This window comes from Spermophilus citellus (assembly GCF_964194105.1).
Source record: "Spermophilus citellus genome assembly, chromosome: 7".
Classification (NCBI taxonomy): Eukaryota; Metazoa; Chordata; class Mammalia; order Rodentia; family Sciuridae; genus Spermophilus; species Spermophilus citellus.
Genome location: NC_138188.1, coordinates 27941284 through 27958811, shown reverse-complemented (window position 1 = coordinate 27958811; position 17528 = coordinate 27941284). Strand labels below are relative to the sequence as shown.

Genomic DNA, 17528 nt, shown 5'->3' with positions numbered 1-17528 from the left:
AGCCTTCATGATCCAGGTTTGTTGTGGATAAACTAAGTAACTTTAGGCTAGTTGTTTACTAACACTGTGCCTCTATTTCTTCATCTGAAAAACTGGTGATTAAAAATCCCTGCCCTGAAGGATTATGCTGGGCACAGGGCAAGCACTCCCATGAGTAGACTGTTAGGAATCATCAGGAGGACTCCTCCCCCACCCAGAGCTCAGTCCTAGATCTTCCCACTGGTCTCCCTTGAGTCTGGGCTCCATATCCAATTTAGAAAGAACTTGGAAATTAGCTATTGATGTCAGGTGTAGTGATGCACGCCTCTAATTCCAGCAACTCAGGAGGCTGAGGTAGGAGGCTCACAAGTTTGAGGCCACCCTCATCAACATAATGAGACTCTGTCTCAGAAAGTTAAAAGGGCTAGGGATGAAGCTCAGTGGTACAGTGCTGCCCCTGGGTTTGATCTCCAGTACCAAAAAAAGAAAGAGAAAAGAAATCAGATATAGGGACCACCAGGGCCAGGGAAAAAGAGTGAATTTCTTGGTTCCTCCAAGGTCAAAGGACAGACAGAAGGAGCCTCAGAATGAAGACATTCTGAGGAAAAGTCTGGGCCCCAGAATAAAGACTTTCCAGCAGATCAGCCATCTTTCCTGTCCGCCTTGCCCTGATAGGCCCACCCAGCAGCCAGAGGCCCATGAACATGTTTTCCCTCATTGCCCCTGCCAGGGGACCCAACCTGCTTCTCCTTGGGTACTTTCTGGGGGACTGGGCCAGAGGTCTGCTCCTGAGTAGAGCAAGGGGAGAGGCAATGTGGGCCAAGGGGCTGCTTAGAAGATCAGTTGTCTTTTTTTTTTCTCTTTTTTTTTAATTAATTTATATATACATGACAATAGATTATATTTTGAGAGATTATATATATATACGTAGGACTGAAAGATCAGTTCTCAGTTGCCCTTGAACAAAAGAAAGTTGAGACTGCTGGGCTGTGGATCATGGGCTCTCACTGAGACTTCAGGGTGATTGCCTTTGAAGTATAGTCTTGTCTCTGGGCCTGGCCAGGACAGACCCTGTGTGGCAGGAAAGTTCCCTGGGCCAAAAGAGTGTGAGGCAAGATCAGCAGCCAGCAGTCCTTTTGGCTAGCCTCAGCTGGCGGATGGATCACAGGTGTGGCCTGGGCTCCCCGACATGGAGCTGGGCAGCAGAGGGAACAGCAGCTGCCTTTGTCCTCTGGGCACTAGGGCAGCACATACTTACTGAGCCCTCCTCTGCACCTGACCCTGGTGTGTGCTTATCCTTTATTGCTCTTAACCAACAGGTAAAGGTGATACACACTATGAAGAAGGCCACGTGATCTGACCTTGCCAGGGATGTCCTCATACACCCTATCTGCCACCCCACATGCTCTCTTTCCCCTTCTCCTGCAGGTTTATTTATTTTGGCTTTATTGTATGCTTGATATCTGGTAGTTTAATTCTCCATCTTTGTTGTTCTCATTCATGAACTTTAAAGTCAGTTTGTTAGTTTCCATCAAAAAAAAATCTTGACAATATTTTATTATAATGGGAGAATACTCTAAGAACAGTATTTCTAAGTTTCAACTTTATCATGGGGGATTCATGTTCTGTGAAGAAGAGGTCTTGTGCTTTATTGGAGTAGAATATTAAGAAAAATAAGTGCCAAACAACATTCTGATGAACAGAAACCTGAAAAGCCTCCTCCTCTCCCCACCCATCCTCCAGGCTCAAAGTAGGGTTGGGTGGCATCAGATGGGGCCTGGAAGTGCCTGGTAGTGAGCTCTCTGGTGGCTACCTCCTGGCACCTAGGCAGTAGTGTAGGCTTAGGAACTGGAGGAAGTGGAGACCACACTGGAAAGGCACAGTTACTCAGAAGCTTGGCCCGGAAAGAGAGAAGCTGAAGAAGGGCAGGGAGGAGAGATGCAGGTGTGAGGGGAGTGGGCTTTTTAAAGTCTGTCTATAATTTGCTAGGAAGAACCCCACCTGGGCTGGCAACCTCCATTAGAGACTCGTAAAGTAGGTGATATCTTTCTGTTCAAAGGAATCTAATATTGACACATTTCAAGGCACATTCCTGCTGAGCTGATATATGGGTCCCCTTGGGACTAAGTGGAGGCCCTGCTGTGCCGCTGATCCAGCACCTCACCCACATGTTTTCTAGTCTCTGCTTTTAGAAATTGGGTTCCTAGGAAAAGTTTAAAAAAAAAAAAAATTACAGGCAGGAACGGATACACAGCAGGCTGGGCTCCTCACTGTGGCCTTGAGTCTGGGTGGGTTGTCCATCAAAAAGAGGCTGGATGAAGAATGGTTTGAGCTGTGTGAGTTTCTCAGCAGCCAGTGGAAACTTCCAGGAATGCTGCTCAGGCCAGCCGGGGGCTGTTTCCGTTGCCACTTTTACGAGATACAGACCCTTTTTCTCCCTTTCCCTGGCTGGCCGGCCAGCGATGGGGACGTGATGGTCTCAGCTCTGCCTCTCAGGGTGCATTGCAGTTCATGTTCCACAAGCAGTGATGTTTTCTAGCCTCTATACCATGACCCAGAGGTCAGAACCCTCACAACCCTGGGGCCAGCTCATTTAAAGAGTCGGAGCACCCTGCGTGGCAGCAGACAGCCTGAGGGATGCTGTGAGGATTTATAGCAGTCTTGAAGGGGAAATTCTCTCCCAAAATGTTTTAATGTTTTATTAAATGTATGAAAGGAAAGTTCACTTTCCACTGGACCAAGGCCCAGAACCTTCATGGTGCCCCTGGGATATGGACAAAACCTCTTGGGAGCGTCCTCAAGTGAAATTATCTGCCCTTTTTGTGGCCTGTGGGCTACACAGTACAGGAAGCAAGCCTGCTGTGTTCACAGTGACCTCTGCCACACTGGGCTCATCCAGTGGCCACTGTAGGCCTGCTGTGTAGTAGGCATCAGCAACCCTCAATGAGGGAAGTAAAATGAGCCGAGCCATTGTACCAGCCTGGACCAACCCGAGCGAGGGTGGCATGTGACTGATGGACAGGCCCATGATAGGTCAATCCCTCAGTGGCAGGTACCCAGGGGACTCTTCTGTTGACACTGCTCAAAGCTAGAGGAGATGAACAGGTCTTCATGGTCTGTCTGGGAGCCGTGTCTATAAGATTGGCGCTGACCCATGGAACACGTGCAGCCTCAGGTGGCTAGGTCCATGGGCAGCTATCATGCTGGGTACAGGAGTGAGACCAGGGGAGCAAGGACTTAGCCTCAGGAAGGCAGTATGATGGCAAGCATGGGCACAGTGGCCAACATGGGTCAAGCTGCATGAGTGTCGAACACTGTGCTGAGTTCCCTGTCCTGTGAGCTCAGCATTGTGCTCTCCACTTACAGAGAAGAAAAGAAATGGCTCAGAGATGGAGCTCTCTGATCACTCTGGGCCTAACCTACAGACAATGCATTCCTACAGGTTTCTTCATTGGACTCACACAGAGGTGCTCCTGGGCTTAAGGAACTGATTTCCCAGCTTCTGTCCCCTGCCAGCCTGGGAGTACCCTCAGGTATAGAGGGAAAGGGCCTGCATCAGGACAGAAGTCAGGTGGAGTGCCTTCATTTGGGGGTGCAGTTCCTCATTTCTGGAATGAAAATGGTTGATGGTCTCTAATGGTATATGGACAAATCCTGTCCAGAGAAGGAAGCTGTCTTAATGCCAGGCCACCAGAACTGGGGATTCCTGACCCCTTAGTTGTCTTGTGGCATAGCCCAAGGCTGTGAGACCTGCCATCTGCTTCCCCTCACTGCATTCTCCCCCTAACATCAAGGACCAACCATCCAGAGGCAGAAGCAGTGCACATAAAGGCATCTGCCACCAGAGACGAGGGGCAAGGAAGAACTCCACGCGTTCTGGCATCAGGCTGGTGGCCCCTGAATCCCCTGAGTCTGTCCACTATTTATTTTGCAGACAGTGTCCATCCTGGAGCAGCGGTTGACATTGACAGAAGACAAGCTGAAGCAGTGTCTGGAGAACCAGCAGCTAATCATGCAGAGAGCAACACCATGATCAGGGGAGCAAGAATCAGGAGCTTGGTCGATTTGGGGGGTGGCAGGCCAGGGGTTTGTACTGCAGGACTTGGGTAATAAATAAAGGGATTCAGCTCTGTGGGAATTACGTCCTTACCGAGCCCAGAAATTGTGCAGTTCTGCCTTCTACCTTGCTATCTGCATCAGGAGGCTCTTCTGGCAGTGGGAGGCCCCAAGTGGGTGGGGCCCACAAGAAAATGCTTGAGTCTCACTGGCAGGACCACATTTAGTTTAACCCGAAGGAGCCACTTGATACTTCTGGTGTCTCTGAGACATAAGATTGTGGGCTGTCCCTCTGGAGAACCTTGCTTTTCACTCCATTACTTTCAGCCATGTGACTGGCTTTTCCCATTCCATCCATGACTTAGAATTTGACTGCTCAGCCAGACACTGTAACCCAGACTCAGGAGCCTGAGGCAGAAGGATTGCAAGTTCAAGGCCAGCCTGGGCAACTTAGCAAGACCCTGTCTCAAAATATAAAAAGGCTGGGGATGTGGTAAAGTGCCACTGGGTTCAAGTTCTAGTACCTGGTTGGATGAACCAGGCCCAAAGCAGGCCCATCTGAGTCAAGTCTATTTAGGAACAAACTCTGTGGAATGGGGGTAATGGCTTTGCAATGACATTGATTTCTGTTCCACATATGTTCACTTGGGCCTGGTGGCTTCCTCTTCTCTCTGCTCATGACAACAAAGGAATCTGGAAATTAAAACTGACTTTATTGACTTGCTGAGGAATGGCTTGTTCTGGGTGAGACCTAGTTGGTCCTGCCATCCCCAGGGCCTATAAGGGGGGAATGAAAATGGCAAAATGGGATGCCCCTGTCCTTTGAGTATTGCCTTTCAGGCCCATAACACCCTTCTTTGCAGTACTGATGGAACAAGGACTACCAGAACCCCCTACATGCCTCCTACCTCCCCCTGGCTGGCCCCCACTGGCTTCTGTTGGGACTGGGGGGCTCAGGTACCCACCTTTCCATTTGTTCAGTAGGGTTTCCTTAGGCTCCTTCCTCTGCATCTGAGCTGGGAAGGCCAGGGCAAGTGCCTTCCTTATTACTACATGTCATTCATGCCTTCAGCCTTTTGTGTCTTGGGGCTCAGCCAGCCAGGGAGGTCTTCATCCTCACACACCTGCCCTTCCTGGGCAGAGTGGGATCCAGTGTTAGATATTCCCAGAAGCTGGCAGAACCACGAGGTTAATGGGGTCCCAGCCTGAATGCCTAAAAACTTCTACTGACAAGGGGAACAGGCTGTGTTGACTTCTGATAAACAAGAATATGGCAGCTGCCTGCAACCTGCACTGGGTGAGGAGAGAGCAGGTCTCATGCTCACTTATCCCCAGCTGTGTGACCTCAACATATTCTAACTTCTCTGAGCTTCAGGCTTTTAATGTCTGAAGTGATGACACCCAGTCCTCCGGATGGTTGGTTACAAGGTATGTGCTGTACTTTACCCAGTGTAGAACAGGTGACCAAAGGAAGCCCATCATTCCCCACCAGTCCTGCTAGGATAACAAGGGCTGCCAGCTCTGAAATTGTGAGGCCTCTAGGGATCTGCCGATGTGTGAAAGAGCCTAAACTTACCTGAACTGGCAGGTGAGACTCTAAGCTGCCTTGGGGGAGGCGGTGAACTCTCCATTCCTGGAGACCTAAGGACAGCCTGGGTGACATGGGTCAACCTGCTCAGAGGGACCCAGCTTGTGGAACAAGTCTTTTCATCTTCCGTGCTCACTTCCCTGCCACTGACCTACCCTGAGGTACCTCTTGTGGCATCCAGACCTGGGCTTGGAGCTACCAGCTATTGGGACTCTGAAGTTTGAGCAGCCAGCCCAGAGCAAGATCATCTCCAAAGACAGTTAGTAGTCCATGGCTGGGGCAATAGGACATGAGCAGGTCTCCTAAGACATTGTGGGGTAGTTCTCGCTCAGAGGCCAGACTGGTGTTGCCATTTTCTGTCTTCATTTCACACCAGGATCAAGTTTGGAATCCTGCAGAAGAAAGTGTAACTTAAGGAGATGGTCTGGGGGTAGTGGTGTGATATTTGCCTTGGTTACTTATTACTCATGGAAGCTCCAGTTATCAGATGTAAACAGGAAGGCACACCAAACACACACCATTTTTCTTGTAAGATGTTATTGACATGACCTAGGGCAGCCCTGGGACATCTTAGAATGCTGTGTTGTCTTGAATATAACAGAGACCTGCCAGGAGCCATGATCCATGCCTATAATCCTAGCAACTCTGGAGACTGAGGCAGGAGGATGAAAAGTTTGAGGCTAGCCTGGGCAACTCAGCAAGACCCTATCTCAAAAGAATTAAAAGGGCTGGGGATGTTACTCGATGGTAAAGCACCCTGGGTTCAATCTTTAATACAAAAAAAAAAAAAAAAAAAAAAAAGGACCTACCTCCTTCATGCTGTAGAGGGGCTAAGACTCTTGTTTAGGGTAAGTTCTTCTCCTGAGAGTTTCTTTTCTTGCTCATGTGAGGCCTGACTCAAACTCAATGCTCTGAGTGAGAATCTGGGATCCCAGGTTATACTGGGGCTAGGGGGACCCCTTATGGAGCCCTGACTACTGACACACTCCAAGCGCTGCCCACCCCCTCACTGCCAAGCACAAAAGCAGCCCTTCCAGAGATCCAGATGCCTCGCCTCAGCCTTCATCTGTCCTAATGTTGGAGTTCAGTAACTGAACTCCCAGAAATTATGGTTCTCTCCCTCTCACCTCCCCTCTCCTTCCTCTTTCCACTCCTTTCCCCTGCCTCCCTCTTTCTCCTTTTCTCTCTCTGTCCTCTTTCCTCTTAACCCCCATCCCCACTGCTCTGTCCCCTCCCTGTCCTCCCTCTGTTAGGAGGAGTTTGTTAGCCAGTGCATCTCAGTAGCAATTCTCAATTGCCCCCCCCCCCTTCGTATCTTAATCTCCCATGTGAAAGAAAAGAATAGATGTATAGGGTTTACATTGTCATCCCTTACCAACCCTTTGCCCGATTCTTGGGTTCCAGGGATGAACCTGCATTTCCCACTGAGGATGCAGAGGCAAGCAGACTACCAGATGGGCCTGGACAACCAAGTCAGGCCACCCCCAGAAAGAAGCTGCTGAGCCCACCTCACACCATGACAAGCCCTTCTGCCCCTCATCCCTGAGTCACCGTGCCCAGGAGCACCTAACAGACTGTGTCCAAAGGTCCCCACAGACCTGTGACTACTTTTCCAGAGTCTCAGGTGGCACAAGCTGGTCTGCCCTGGGAACACTGCTAACTGCCCCCCCCAACCCAACTGTCCTGGGCCCTCTGTCCAGTGATGTGCTTGCCAGCTTCAAGATTTCTCTGTGGGGTAAGAGTGGGTGTGTGACTCTTGACCCATTGCCCAGAGCCCATCTCTGCCTCCCACTGGCTCCATGGCCTTGGAGGAGGTCCCTAAGGGTCCTGGACCTTTGTAAGATAATACCTGTCTCCTTGGACACTCGGAGTGACTATGGTCAATGTGTGACTCTGTTACCCCACAACCAGGGCTCCATAAGTCAATGGTACAGGGGACTCAAGGTCCCAGAGTTGTCGTGGCTCAAATTGTACGTGGTTAGCATTGTCTCCTGATCCTGTGGCCCTGCTGTGGGTGTCCCCAGTGGTAGGAAGGAAGTTGGGCCCTCCCCTCTCCCCCCCCCACCCCGAAGGTAAGCACTCCGAAACCACTTCTGCTGTCACTAAGGCCACCACTAGGACCAGCACAGGCTTGGGGGTGGATATTTGTGATTGCTTGGAATTCCGGAAACCCAGCCCGCTGAGCAAGCGAGAGCACGGTGAGTCACACTGGCTCTGCAGTCCCAGGTCCCAGCTCCCTGTCATTAACCTTGTCTTCCTGAATGACTTGCTAGAGATGGACCCCTGTTAGCTCCAGCCTTAATTGGTGTGTGGCCATTTAAGGGGGACCAGAAGCTGCCTTGGTTTCTCTCCTCCTCGGGTATCCCCATTCTTCTGCCTCATCCACACCTCTTCCCCAGGGTGCTAAGAAGGGAACCCCACTGGCTAAGGTAGCAGCGACAGCCCTGGTGTGCTTCCAGTGAGCACTGCCACCCTGGCATGGGGCCTGTCCTAGGGTCTGGTAGGCTCCAGCCCACCCCAGCCAGGCTGCCCTGCCACCACAGGCTCACTCTCTTGGCCACTTTGGGAGAGAGTTCCTGTCTCCCTGAGCCACGAAGGCCCAGAATGTGGGTCCCTCACGACTGTACTAAGATGAGCCAGCCCAAAGTGCCTGCAGCAAAGCCATTAGGAAGTGCTCTGCGCCAGCCCCTCCTGCCAGGAGCTGCAAGTGGAAACACTCTCCCAAGAACCTATTTATAGAGCACAGCCAGGGAGGGGTTTTGCTTTAGGTTAGGCCACCTAGAGCCCGGCTGCCTGGAAGGCTGCTGGTTGCAGCAACCCCCGCCCCTGCCCACTCTGTCCTACCACCCATGAGAAATTGGGCATGGGGAAGAGGAACCTCAGCAGAAGAGGAAGTGATGTCCTCCTACCGCTTCCCGTTCTCAGCCCTCTGCTTCTCTTTTAGACACAAGCACATGTTCCTGAAAGGAGGACTTTGTCATGTTTTGTGGGCCCTCCGTGGGTAGAGGCCTGGCCTGCAGGAGCCAGAGCAGTGTCACTCAGTCACACACAGTGATACCACCCCTGTCCATCTTCATCCTTCCTGGCTGTGCATCTGGATTCAGTGTTGGAGTCAAGACTCCTGTGAGATCCCTGAGTACCTGGAGCCCACGTTTACCCAGCCATGTTCCCTTGGCCTCAGTCAGGTCTGGGCCCTCCAGATGCCCTACTCAATTGGCCTCTTGCAGACTTCTGCTCTCCCCTGCTGGACTTAGCCTGGGACCTTGCTTTGACCTCATAGGTTTTTCTGGAACCACCCGGCTCCCTCAGAAGCTCCTCTGGTGTGTACCCACTTCCTCACTGAGCTTCTCAAACTGTGAACCCAAACCAGAGCCACCCCAACCCTCAGGCCCAAGGTTGGGATGGGTGCTGGTTCTGAGCCTAGGCCCCAGAATCTTCTCATGACAACTGCTCCTAAATGTGTTCCTCAGAAGCCTCTGGAACTTGGAGCGGGACAAGCAATGTAATTAGCCTTCCTTGCCCCTCCAGGCAGTGGCACAACTGGGCCTGCTAACTGGAAACAGAAGGTCCTTTCTGTGGCACCGGCCCAGGCCGGCCTATGTCAGGGCTGCCATGGGACTCCTTGACCAGAGCTGTGAAGCTGACCTCTGCTTCTAAACTTACTCCTGGTCCTTGGACTGGGTCCAGCTCCCCAGGAATAGGGCCACAGCCTCACAGGAATGCCCATGGCCCTTTGAAAGTCTCCTATTGGGGACAAATGGTTTGCGAGAGCCTCAGTTCCATAGACCACTCTGGTGGGGGATGGGAGCCTCAGGCTGGGGGTCTCTCCAGCCTTCCAAAGCATGAGCCTGCCCACCTCTCAGGCACCCTGGAGTGAGCCCTTCAAGGAGCCAGGACCTACTGGGACAATGCCTGCTCACTCCCCACCTGGTCTCCAAATTTTGCCCTTGGCCCACCCATTGTTTTCAACACATTGGCCAGCATCTACCAAAATACAAGCCCCCCAAATAATAAGTAGTTAAAAGGAAACTTGTAAGATAGCTTATGCCAGCTCTGCCCAACCCCCTTGAATGGTTCCTCAGCCTCCAAGGACACACCAAGTACTCACCATTGCTGAGGCCTACTCCCGATCCTGCCCCCCTCTACTCATCACCTACCCCCCTCCTCATTCCCCTCTAGCCACAGTGGCTTCCTCACTGTTCCAGCTCCAGGGCCTTTGCACCTGCTATTTCTGCTGCCAGGAATACTGGAGTTTACATGAGAGCCTCAACCTCCTCCTCTGAAGAATAAGAGCAGGAGTGGGTGGCCTCAGAGGACTATTGGAAGATTTGCTGAGGCAATTCACACAAAGCTCCAAGAGCTGGCTTTGTCCCTGCTGAGCTGTGATCCATGACCCAGGGAGGTAGAGAGGAATGGTGCTGAAGAATTGGGTTTCTGGCATCATAAGCTAGATAGCCACTGGACTTACATGGGGCTCAGTCAGTGCTCCTGGGAATGGGATCCACTGAGCCCCTTGGGCCCTCGGACCCCCCTCCCAACTGCCACTGGGTCTCTCTTATTGGACACCCATACCCAATTATGCCAGCATGGCTTCCAGCCACCAAGACAAGCCGGGTGCCCCTGCCCTACCCCCTACACAGGTAGGAGAGTGGTAGCCAGTTCTTCCCACTTGCTGGTCCTCCTCGCCTATCTGCTAACTGAGGGGCAAGGACAGTGTCAGGGCTGGTGGCCTGCTGCACCATGGCCTCCCTGGAGTGGTGAGGGACAGCCAGCCTAGATTTGAAGGAGCATCTTGCTGTTGGCTGGGGCTTTCTCCTGCCCCCATAGACCCTCCCACCTGGTTCTATCCTCTCAGGCCAAGCAGAGCCACAGATTTAGACTTAGTCTGAAGGAGAGGATTGAGCTTCTAATGGGCCTCACGCCACTCCCCAGCAGGCCACTGGCCTGGGGCCTCCTGCAGGGGCCTGTGAGCCAGGCAGCTGACCTGGTGGGGGTAGGCACCAGAATTTCTGGGGATAAAGTCTTCCCCTCCGCCTGCCTTCCCCCCCTCCTCCCACTCCCTTTGGTCCTCCACAAACACATGTTTCCAATCCCCTTTCAGGCCCCTCTCCCTCCCCAGCCCCTTCCCATTTCCTCTCTGAGGCATCCACTCACATGTGGAACTCATTAGGAGACCCTCAGGGCTCGTAACCCAACTCTGGCCTGGGCTTGGGGAGGGGGCCCTGTCCGCAGCCCCCATGCTGAGGCAAGGCAGCCCCCCCTTGTCTGGCCCTGTGCAGCTTGGAGCTGGAGACCACAAGTTGCTGGTCATGGCCAAGAGTGGGGGATGCTGGTGGAGGGAAGCGTGGCCAGGAATCTCGCTCATGCTCTCCAGCCTGCTCTCAGCGGGTGCCCGGCTCTGTGGTAGCTTCTGATTCCACAAGGCAGCTGGACCCACGCGTGGAAAGCAGGTTTCAAGGCCCCTAAAGCAGGCCAGAGGAAGGATGAGGGGTTCTGAGCAACTAACTCAGTGACCCTTTGCTTCCCACCTGAATAATGGGAAGGAAGGAGGTGATATATGGAATAGCCATTGAACAATGGAAGCCCACCTTTTCCCCTGAAGACCTGGTCCCTTGGCTTGTCAATGGAGGCTATGCAAAATACTAGTGTTGTGATCACCAGAGGTTGGGAAATGTGTGGATGAATGGATAAAGTTAGCTACTTCCCTCGCAGAACTTGTCAGAGCCTTGGTTTTTTGTTTTTTGTTTTTTTTTTTTTGGGGGGGGGGTACCAGGAAGTGAATCCAGGGGCATTTAACCACTGACCACATCCCCAGTCCTTTTTTGTATTTTATTTAGACAGGGTCTCACAGAGTTGTTTAGTGCCTTGCTAAGTTGCTGAGGCTGGCTCCTACCTCAGCCTCCAGAGCCACTGGGATTATAGGTGTGTGCCACCATACCAGGCTTGTCAGAGCCTTTAACATATTCCTATGTGGTGCAACTAGGATCCCAGACTCCACTGTTTCCAGACATGACCCTGATTGTGAAGGTGAACCTGGTGGGCTTTGTGTTCTATTAAAGCCACTTTGGAAAATACTTTAGGAAAAGAGGTAAGGAAACAGAAGGGATGGGTCAGGGCCCCCTAATGGGAAGGACTTCCTGAGGATCTGAATAGGAGTTGCTAGCTGCCTCTGAGGAAAGAGTGGAATTTGGGGGGGGGGGTAGTTTTTGTTGTTTTGTTTTGTTTTTGAGACAGAATCTCACCAGTTGTCCAAGCTGACCTCAAACTTGTGTTCCTCCTGCCTCAGACTCCCTAGTCTCTGAGATTTCAGGCCTGTGTGCCACCAAGGCCAGATAAATCAGGAGCTCAGCAGGGGGCTGTTGTAGCTGAGGCTAGAGGCAGGAAGGCACTCAAACCAGGCGAGGACCCTGGTGATTCCAAGTCCTTTCCTACCCTGGCGTTTCCCTCTCATGAGAGGACAGGCAGGTGGGTGGGCCTGTGTGGGCACCCAGGCAGAAGCTGGAGGGCAGGGCCTTCCCACGCAATGGGATTTGCACAGACAGGCCCAGAGTGTTGGGAGTGTCTGGGCTACCACCCCACTACAACATCAGCCTAGGGACGGGGCAGCTACCAGCTCGGGGTTCAGAAGAACTTCCCTGTCTCTGCTCCCCTCCATGTTGGGACCAGCCTCTGCCCAGAGCCCACTTTGTCCACACTCCCAGCACAGTTGCTCCTAGGCCCCCCTAGCCCTCTGCTGCAGGAGGCCTTCCCATGGGGTCCTTGCTACCCTGGTGCCTTTCCCCTTCTGGGCACAAGGAGAGGGCAGCTGAGTTAGCCCTTCCCACAGCACATTTGCTCCTGCCTCATAACAGTCTTGCCTTGAATCTGTACCTCCATTAAAAAAAAAAAAAAAAAAAAAATTGTAGTTGTAGATGGACAAAATGGCTTTATTTTATTTGTTTTTTTTGTTTTTGTTTTTATGTGGTGCTGAGAATTGAACCCAGTGCCTCATACATGCTAGGCAAGCACTCTACCACTGAGCTACAGCCCCAGCCTCTCTACCTCCATTTTTATACAGAAAAAAAAAAAAAATGTGGCTTGAAGAGGAGAGGTTAGTAGTGGAGTTAGGATTGGAGCCAGGTGTCTTGGCCAGACTCCCCAGTGTCCACCAACCCCATTTCCCCTGCCTTGTTCAAACACACATGGCACACTCCCTCCTTGGTCATCTAAGAGCCATCTAAGACTGTCTTGCTCTGCTCAACACAAGACCTTATCTGAACAAGTGGACCAGGCCAAGGCCACTCCTGCCACCTGTAGTGTATGGGGGTATTCAGGCTCAGTGCCCAGCCCCGTAGGCTAGAGGCCCTTTCCTTTGACAGTTCCATTGTACAGCATGCCTGGCTATCCCCTGGGAGTTACAGTAGGTGGAAGGTGTTATCCCACTTGACAGAGAGATTGAAGTCCAAGAGCTGGACTGTCACCAGGGGCCACCCAAGTCTATAGCAGGCAACAGAGCTGGGTCTTCCCCAGCTCCATGGGGACTTCCTGTAGCCCTTGGGAGCTCTATGTCTGGGTAGAGCCTGGGGCCTGGGGAATCCAGCCACTCCTCACCCCGAGTTCTTGGGCTGGGCCTGGTGGTTCCCAAGTGGCTGATGCTTTCAGGCCTCTGAAATAGCCAAAGGCCTTTCAACAGCCCTGCCCCTGACTGGCCCTGGGCTGAGGCAGAAGCTCATCCTGTCTGGGGAATAGGGGTTAGAGCAGTGCTGCCTTCTGATGGGACACTGTGTGAGCCATGGTGAGGATCAAGGGGGGACAGGGGACCCCTAGGAGAGGTGACCCCTTGTCCACCCTGTCCCCATGGCAGAGGGCCCCACTAGGAGCCCTCACAGAGAGTTCCTACCCCATCTCTAGTCTTTGTAGGAGGGAAGTCTTGTAAGTCTCGGGGCATGTGCCCCTGTGGTGGGAATAAAGCTGAGTAGAGCCAGCCAGAAAAGGGAGTCCCCAGACTCCTTCCTGGTGCTGCCCACATCCACCTCCAGGCAGGCAGACAGACAGCTAAGCCCATGTTGGATGGCACCAGGTGTGAAAACCAAGAGAGGGCTGGGCTCCTAGGCAACCTTAGGCCTGGGCCTGGCCAGCTGGTTCCCAGGCCACTTCCCCAGTCTCCTCATGGTCACTGTCATCGTCACCATCAGTGGCTTAGAGGAGTGATTCCTGAAAAACAGGGCTGCGTCGGCTGGCAGGGAGGGGACCAGACAGGCCCAGGCGGGGCAGATGCTCATGAGGCAATTAGGCCTAGCAGCTACAGAGAGACCTACCCACCAGAGGCAGCCCAGCCCAAGCCCCTGGCACATCCGCCTGCCAGGTGTCCTGGGAATTCCTGGCCTGCTCCACCCTCCCAGCCTCAAAGGCTGGACTGGCTTCATGCCTCCAAAAACCAGAGGCAGGTTTGGCAAAGACAGAACCAGGGCACCATGAATGACTCCATGACTACTCCTTATCTTCTCTGGGACTGAGAATGCCTGCCTGGGATGCCCTCCTGCCCCTCAGCCCTGTCAAACCATCCGGGTTCCAAGTCCTTCCTGGAAGTGGTGGCTTTAGAAGGATCAGAAGCTTGAGGCAGGAGGTCAAGTCGCCAAGTGGGCAGGCAACTAAGGATCCCTGCTTCCCCCAAACCTTGGCTTCCATCCATCAGAGCCCCAGGTGGGCTCACAGGGTGCTACCCATGGTCCTGGAGCATCATGTGAGAGGAGATCAGCCCATAGCTAAGATGCTGGGATTCTAGTGAAGGGGATGCAAGAAGCAAGGGCAGGAAATCCAACCTACCTGAGCTTACCTGAGTCCTTCCCCGAAGCTCTCCTTTGTCAGCCTCTGAGGCCCCAGGAAATCTGAAGCAGCCTGCCTGGTTCATCTGGGGTTTTGAGTGGCTTCTCTTGGCTTTCTAGGGATGACCTCAGTGTCAGCAGATGTGCATCTGGCTGAGTCAGAGCCCCCTACCAAGCCCAGCTCTTCTTCCAGGCTTCAGCGATTGGATTAAAACCATGGCTTGGGACCCAGGGCCCCCTTTGGTGTGGGGTTGTAGCTCAGCCTATGGGTGAAGGGTTAGCTACACGTAGCAGGGAGGGAGAGACAGGGACTTGAGGTACCATCTGAGATCAGGGATGAGGCCCCACGTGGCAAGAACAGGGGCCCATTCCTTCCTCGCAAGGAGATTTCTGGTTCTAGGACTCTCACTGAGTGACTCTGAGCAGGTCAGGCAGGATATGCTGAGGCCTAAGTAGGGCATGGAAGTGAGAGGTTTCTGGAATCATCCCATGACAGGGGAAATCCAAACATATTTTTAAGTCACTGATGATGAGGCAGAGGAATCTCAAAACACAGTGGGGTTCTTATCCTGGCCCAGGCCCTTCCCAGGTACCCACTCTGGCCCCAGGAAATAAGTGGGTCTGGCACGGAGGATAAAAAGGCAGTCAAAGGAAACAGCAGTCAGAGGAAAGTTCTAGCAGAGGGACCAATGAGTGAGGACCTCTGAGGGCAAAGAACCTGCAAAAGAAGCAAGATGGATATTGTCAGAGCCTGGGCTGGGGGTATGAGGGAGAGTGGAGAGTAGATGAGACTATAGGACCCCGGAGGAAAGGAGGAAAGGGGAGGAGAGGATCAGGGTAGGTCACCAAGAGATATGCTGACCATGGAGTAGAGCCTGCATGCTACACTAGAGACAGTGGCAGGCTTTGGAGCAAGAGAAGACCAGGATAAAAGAAACACCCAGGCACAAAGTTTGGATGCAAGGTCAGAGGGAACATGATTTGAGACAGTCAGGTGTGCACCTGCCCAATAAGCCCATGGGGGCCCGGGTGTGGGAAGTCCTAGCTAGGAGCCCCAGGCAGGCCTCCACCCTCCCTCAGACAGCCCTTCCCACTTGCCTGTGTTTATGTGTTTCCTTCCCATCACCTGGGCCACCGTGACTCACCCCAGGCCCCCGGTGAGCAAGTGAGTAACTGGCTGGGCCTCAAGCCAGGCCCTTCGGCAAGACCCTTCCCTTCCTGGGCCTCAGCTTTCCCATCTGCAGAATGGTCAGACAAGCCCTGCTCTGTTCAGCCCACAGGGGAATTGGGTGGATGCAAGGCTAAGTATGTTAAAGCAGAGCCCATATTGGAGTAAGGAAAACAGGTTTGGCTCTTCTGCAGGCCCTCTAGACACCATTTCCAAGTCACCTCTATGCAGAACTTAGAATGCCCACTTGCCCAGGCTGACCAGCCCAGCAGCTCTTATCACTTTTAGGGATACCTAGAAGAACATGGAGTGGCAGGCTAGGTGAGGCCACAGGAGAGGCCTGGCCAGGGCTCTGGTTGACCTTGGAGAGTTCAGATTCCAATGATGAAAGGGAACGTCACTAGGTAAAGTCACAGAGGTGAGGCCCAAGGCCCTATCCCAGACCCCAGTGAGCTGAACTGCCCTTAAATGGGTAGAGACCAGCCAGGGGATGGCTCAGAAAGAAAAAGTGCTGCACTTGACTGATAATTTCTGCCAGGGTCAAAGCATAGAAGTGAAGGGTAGTGGAAAATAATATTCCTACAAGATGGATTCCCACAAAAAACATAGGGACAATGTGACTTGGGAGGAGGAAGGGGAAATTAGCCAAACATTAAACCTCTCCCAGTACATCCCTTCCCAGTAACAGTGGGCCCTAGGGAAAAAGCAAACTTTCATCTCTTCCTGGGTTCATCCCCAGAATCTCCACCAAAAGCAAATATTCACCTCTTCCCTACCCTAATGGATCCTGAAGGGAGAAGGCAAATACTGAAATTCTGGGCCCTGGACTTTTACCCTTTTCCATTGCAGATGAGTCCTGGAAGGAGAAGAGCAAATAGTGAAGCTCTAGGTAACAGTGGGTCCCAGAGGAAGGAAGACAAGCAGTTGTGAGCTTTCCCAGTGACAATGAGTTCCAAACTTTTACAACTGCCTTGCTGAGTTAAAATTTTAACCTGCACAACCATGTCCCTGACTGTCCAAATGGCACATCTGCAGTCTCCAATGATTAATTCACCCTCATTGTAATCTATAAAACTCAGATTTCTTCTGTAACCTGGGGGCCATTTCCATACCCAGAAAATCAGCTCCCATGCTTGCTGGCTTGACTTCGCTGCAGAATGAAGGAAAGTTTGCTGATGGCAGTTTGCTTCCTGTCTCTTGCCTCCATCATTTGTAAGTTTACATTTTGGTTCCCTGACTAGGATCAGGAGCAAGATGAAATAATTAAACCTTCCCCATCACCCTTCCCCTTCCCCTGCAGTTAAGTTAAATGACCAATGGGGGCCCAGGAAGTGACCATTGAAATGTCGGCACCCCAAGGATCTCTGAGGTCGGGGGAACTCCTAACCACAGCTCATACAGCTACAGCTGAATCCCCAGACTGACTGCTCCCCTCACCTCCCTCCCCACCCTACAGAAAGTGACCCTCCATACCCTCAGAGTCCACTTTGGCTGAACAGCTGTCAGTATGCAATCCATAACCCACCCTAGCCCGTAACCCACCCCAACCCTGGGGTAGGTTTTTGTGGCTTTATGCTATGTGGACAAAGCAAGAATTTGTGTTGAATCCTTCATTGGTGCTGAAGGCATCCTCTTTCTGACCCCCTTCCCACACCCTTGCCATCCACCCCCCAATCCCTCCCTTCCCCTACGCCCTGCAAATCTCTAGATCTGAGACTTCTTTGCCATTTTGTTCCTGCATCCAACACCAGCCTTTAAGTTCTCCAGAGAGGTAGGACTCTGCCAGTCCATTCATCTGTTTGGTCTCTAGCAGATAGGTACCCTGCCCTGAGACCCTGCCTTTTGGACCCCCAGGACCCCAGATGCCATTTCATTCTACCATTGAAATTGGGGTGAAGACGTTTCCCCATTTTCTGGTGGGAATGTCCAGCTT

The 17528-nt window shown here is 52.4% G+C and overlaps 1 protein-coding gene across 4 annotated transcripts in view; it reads left to right on the top strand.

The window, feature by feature from the left end:
• Positions 1–4560, top strand: part of POC1A (POC1 centriolar protein A) — a 73776-nt gene extending 69216 nt beyond the window's left edge. For all 4 annotated transcript variants that reach the window (XM_081302259.1, XM_081302261.1, XM_081302258.1 and 1 more), the window contains one exon: positions 3914–4560. In XM_081302259.1, the coding sequence (XP_081158385.1) occupies positions 3914–4089 (176 nt within the window). In that variant the 3' untranslated portion in view covers positions 4090–4560. The remainder of the gene's footprint in view (positions 1–3913) is intronic.
• The last annotated feature ends 12968 nt before the right edge of the window (positions 4561–17528 follow it).